The sequence below is a fragment of the Malurus melanocephalus genome, unplaced genomic scaffold (genome assembly GCF_030028575.1).
Source record: "Malurus melanocephalus ecotype Western Australia unplaced genomic scaffold, MMel_1.1 scaffold_15, whole genome shotgun sequence".
Taxonomy (NCBI): Eukaryota; Metazoa; Chordata; class Aves; order Passeriformes; family Maluridae; genus Malurus; species Malurus melanocephalus.
Window position 1 is genome coordinate 2,342,901 of NW_026623247.1, and position 5,035 is coordinate 2,347,935.

The 5,035-nt window shown below is 47.1% G+C and overlaps 1 protein-coding gene across 1 annotated transcript; it reads left to right on the forward strand.

Annotated features, from left to right (window-relative positions):
* The first annotated feature begins 1,692 nt into the window (after positions 1-1,692).
* On the forward strand, positions 1,693-4,283 carry CKS2 (CDC28 protein kinase regulatory subunit 2). Its single transcript, XM_057384502.1, has 3 exons — positions 1,693-1,881; positions 2,675-2,802; positions 3,855-4,283. Exons 1-3 carry the CDS (start codon positions 1,823-1,825, stop codon positions 3,905-3,907), a joined length of 240 nt encoding a protein of 79 aa, XP_057240485.1. The 5' UTR covers positions 1,693-1,822; the 3' UTR covers positions 3,908-4,283.
* Positions 4,284-5,035: the final 752 nt, after the last annotated feature.

Consider the following 5,035-nt stretch of genomic DNA (forward strand, 5'->3'; position numbering starts at 1 on the left):
TCCACTATTACACAATTTTCTAACAGCATTTATTGTGTATGTTCTGCCTCATGCATTTAAAAATAACAGTTGTGCTGCCTGAAATTATGCTAAAAATCTCCAAATCCCTCTATTTTGAATAACCATATCAAACCTTCAGAAAATTTGCAGGTGGTTTGTACTTTTACAACGATACTGGAATTAACATTCCTTCACTAAACGAATTTCACACATTTAACCACACCAGTKCAAAAATACTGATTTCATTTTAACTGTAAATGACCTGTGCCAACAAGCTCTAATATGCACTTCAATTAAGAGAAAAGTATTAATGGTAGATCATAAGCACCCTTTTACTGGCTACACAGTGTGAGACTGGCTTAAACTTTATTTTTTAAGATATGCTGCAGTGCCAGTAGAAACAATACTGCTAAAAAAAACCCCATCCCTATCACCCACGCATGTGTATCAGCAGTCATGCATCACATGGCTTTCGCTGTTTTTTCCCCCATCAGAACTGTTTTCAGACAGATGCATTACATAACCACGGGCAGTACCCACGTTTCTGGCAGCACCGTGGAAACAGAAACTTTTTTTTGAAAGACTTACCTCCTTTTTTTTGCAGAGGCCCAGTAAGGAGGARAGAACAGCACACCACAGGGATGGGGCATGGAGCATCCCTGGAAATTTAGGTTTGATATTARGAAGAAACTCTACTGTGAGCATGTGAAGCACTGAACAGGCTGCCTGTGGAGTCCCCATCCCGGGGTGTGTTCAGGGCCCGGTGATGGGGCTGAACAACCCAGTCTGGYGAAAGGTGTCCCTATCCATRGTGGGTGGCTGGAACSACGTAATCTTTAAAGCCCCTYCCTACTTCTCACCATTCTGATTCTGTGAAAGCAATCGTGAGATCGCCCTTTCTGGCCACGTTCCCGCCGCGATTATCTAATCCCAAAGGGCAGAAAAAGCACGCCTATCTGGAGAGCTGCAGCGCCTCTTGTCAAACCSTGATGGCCTGCTACGCAAGCATTCCCAGGGAAGCATTTGTTTTGTTTCACTAGGCGAGGATGCTTGTAAACTGAGACCYTGTCCGCATTTCCCACCCTGCTCCGGGCACACCTGCACCTGGCATTTTGTTTTCGCCCTGAGCAAGTGTACAACAGAGGCCGCGGCCATTCCCAAAGGCTGCAGCCCAGTACAACACACAGGGGCTTGCAGCAGGTAGCTGGGAGCCAGGAGGCAACACACTTGAAATAMGAACACGACGCTGTGTTTAGAGCTCGGAGGCGTCTGATTCTCGCTGCCCTGAAAAGTGCAGCCATGCGCACACCAAGAACAGAGTCGAGGGGAGCCACACCACACAAGGGAAGGCATATATAATTTGTGAGTCGAGCCGCGCATGCGCGGGCCGCCCCGCTGTGGAAGCCGCTGGAAGGGCTCGCGCCCGCCCCGGCCGCGCTGACCAATCACAACGCGCKCGCGCCTCGTCCCCCGCCAGCCCCGCCTTCCCCCTTCGTGCCGGCGCCGCCGCTCCCCCCGACGGCCACGCCGCGTTACGTAACGGCTCCCCCACCCCCACGGCTGCCGCTGATTGGTTGGAAGCGGCGAGCGCGCGGGTCACGCGGCGGCGGGCTCGGGTGGGGCGCGGCGGCGCGGCACGCGATTGGCCGGTCCTGGCGAGAGCCAATGGGAGCCGAGCTGCTGGATTCAAACGTTGCGGGGCGCGGAAGCGAGCGGTTAGTGCGCGAGGTGTGCGTGAGGTGTCYGTGAGGGCAGATCCAGAGGGGCTTGTGCCTGTGCCGCTGCTTCAGTTTGTGCTGCCGCGCCTCTGCTGCTTCTCTCCATGGCCCACAAGCAGATCTACTATTCTGATAAATACTTTGACGAGCAGTACGAGTACCGGTAAGAGGCTGCGGAAGACTGAAAGGGCTGGAGGGATTGGGGGGATTAGGAAGATGTGTTTYGTAGGACGGCGGCTCGGGCAGGCGCCTTTACCGAGGTGTGCTGGCTGTCCTCAGGGAATGTGGAGGCTCCGCCGAGGGAACTGGGCTAAGCCAGCAGGGAGGGGCTGTGCGAACCCTCTCCATGGAGGGTTTCCGTGTGACTTTGGACCGGCTGGACGAAGCGGGTGGGTGACCCAGYGCTGTTTTTGCCGGGCCCGGATTGCTTAGCGAGGGGCCAACACAGGCTCCGGCCACAGGCTGATGGCGGAGGGGCGTGCCCGCTGCATCACTCCATAGAGGGGGCTGTGGCGGAGCCTGGGATGGGACAGTGTCGGCCGCACTCGACAGGGGGTTGTTGAAGATTAACTGCTAGGCTTACTTGAAACCGGCATTACAAATATTTTATAAGGCCACAGTTCTTATTTTTCAAATAACTGATATGGCCTGATGCCAGGAGCACATGCTTCTCGGAGTTTAGAGTCACTGCAGTCTGAAAGGGTCTTAATCTCTTCTAGAAGGCAGTTTGGCTTCCAGTTGCTTTCCAGATATAACGTTTAATAGTCGTGATTTTAAGTTGGATTCTGGGGTGCGTTTCGTAATCAAATTCATGTCAAGACTCAATACTCTTCTTCATGGGAAAAGTAAGTATTTGTAACCTGTTTACTGTCTTTCAGTGCTGATCTGTTCCAGTTTTCTATTGTACAGTAGAATTTTCTGGTGTGTGTGTGTGTTTAATAATTAAACCTCTACAGACATGTGATGCTGCCACGAGAACTTTCAAAGCAAGTACCAAAATCTCATCTGATGTCTGAAGAAGAGTGGAGACGTCTTGGTGTTCAGCAGAGTCTTGGCTGGGTTCACTACATGATCCATGAACCAGGTGAGCACATCTGAAAAGAATTAGACTAACAGGAGTACTCTTTCTCTCCTTGCTATTTTAGTCCTTTGCCAACAAAGGTAACATAAACCTTTCTTTTCAACCTTCACATCCTGCTCCTGGACGTGCAAAATGCTAGCTTTGTCCTAGATGTGTCTGGTTAATCTGTAGACAAAAATACCAGACTGGAAACTGTTCCTACCTTTGCCCACAGAAAGAGGCTTCTTGTGAGTTCTTAAATAAAATGAGTATGCAGTGACTGAACCGAAAGTAATGTAGCAGCATATCTTTAAATCATGAAGCTGATACATCTGCTTTTTGGTACAACAACTGAAGATGCGTGTGTAGATAAGGCCCTGTATTAATGTCCCGAAAATTCTACAGTATAGTTTCAACTCTAGCTGTAGAGCCTACTGAAAAATCAGTATTTCAGTTAATGGGGTGCGAGGCCCTAAAACGACTAACTAGGACATTTGTATTGTGGGAACAACCATTCCAGGTAAATTAACATTGACAAGCCTGACAAAAAAGTAACAAGTAATTGATGAATTGCAGAAGCATCAAGTTCCAAGTTACTGAAGAACCAAGTGAAGAAATTACCATAGCCTTCCAGTGTTTCCCTCACCTACATATTTTAGACTTTCCTGAAGGCATTTAGAATAAAGAGGTTTGATGCTAATGTAAGCTAGCTGTATAAACGAAAGTTGGTTTTGCAGATGGTTGATATGTACCTCGCAGACAGTATCAGTAGTTTGTTGGTCTAAGTTACAGTAACAGAGTTCATCAAATAGCTCAATGTAAAGAGACATAAAATAATCGCTATTTTCCCAGTACTTCCCTCCTGTAAGGCTCTTAAATTTACAATACTGCCACCATTGGGTATAAAAATAAAAACTTGACTATTATAAGGGTCTGTTAATATTACATGTGGGGCCATATTGGGGCTTCCTAATCTAGTGAGTTAAAAGCAAGCTTCAACTAATGTTCAAAATTAAAGAWATCCCTTTAATCAAGACTTGGACAAACTGGCATTTTCTTCAATTTTCTTTCTGCAGAACCGCATATTCTGCTCTTCAGAAGACCGCTTCCAAAGGATGAGCAGAAATAAGCCATCATCTCTTGAATCTTCTGGAACTATGTATATGAGTATATATATGTTGGTAGTATTCAGTGAATACTTTGAATTTACAAAACATACATCCAAACCTGTGCATGAGCTGTATTATTCACAGCAACAAAGCTCAGTCAAATGCAATTCCAAGTAGGCTGCTATGATGCTCAAAGAGTGATGACTTTACTGTTAATGTAAGTGCCTCTCTGTGTTAATGTTTGTGTTGTATGTACTGGTTTGATCACCACTTGTTAGTATTCTTCTAACTTTTGCACTCACATTTTCTGCTGTAGTGTAGTATGTTCAAATCTAATAGTTTACCTGTTTAGTAGTAAGTAGGTGTAAGAAATAAACTATTTTTAATGTTCTATGAAACCTAAGTGTCTGGAGTTGCAATTTATTGGACAAAACGATTATTGTCTAACATTTTTTAAGAGTACCACTTCAAATAACAAAAATGATTTGGTGAACCTATTCAGTGATTACTTGGTATAAACWTAGGGTTGAGTAGCACTCAGTATTTCAAAGAGCTATTTTTATGCTCCTTTGCTTCATTTTGCTAATACCAGTTAACGTTCTATCACAAGGTTTATCCTCTGGGATTCTAGCCTGCTCTTTCTGCCTTGCATCCAAATTGTCTCTGTGTTATATTGGGATTCTGTAGTAGTAGCCATACAACCACCTTTTTTTTTTTTTTTTTTTTAAGAAAAGGTGCTTCAGCATCCTGAGTAAGTTGTAAGAGCAAGGGGTTACCCATTTCAGTGGCGATCTGTACTATGCCTGGTCAGAGCAGCGCTGGCCAAGTCTGCAGCAAGCACCTTCACTAAGAATCTTGCTGAGGTCTGCCTAAGCCATGTTTTTCTCCAGAACTTTACCAGTGGCGTCCTGGGTGGTTGTCACGATGCCTCCCTCCCTTTACACCCTACTGCCCCTTTTCCTGTGGGACAGAATCAGCTGCACCTGATGGCAGGGCGGCACAGCCGGGGCCAAGCCCCAGGCGTTTCCCGAGTCCCGGGCCCGTGGCGCTCATTACGGACTGSCCGGAGCAGCCATGGCGGCGCGCACACAGCCGCAGGGGCGCGGCGGGCGGGGCTGTGGCGTCATCGCGGTGCGCCCTGCGCCGGG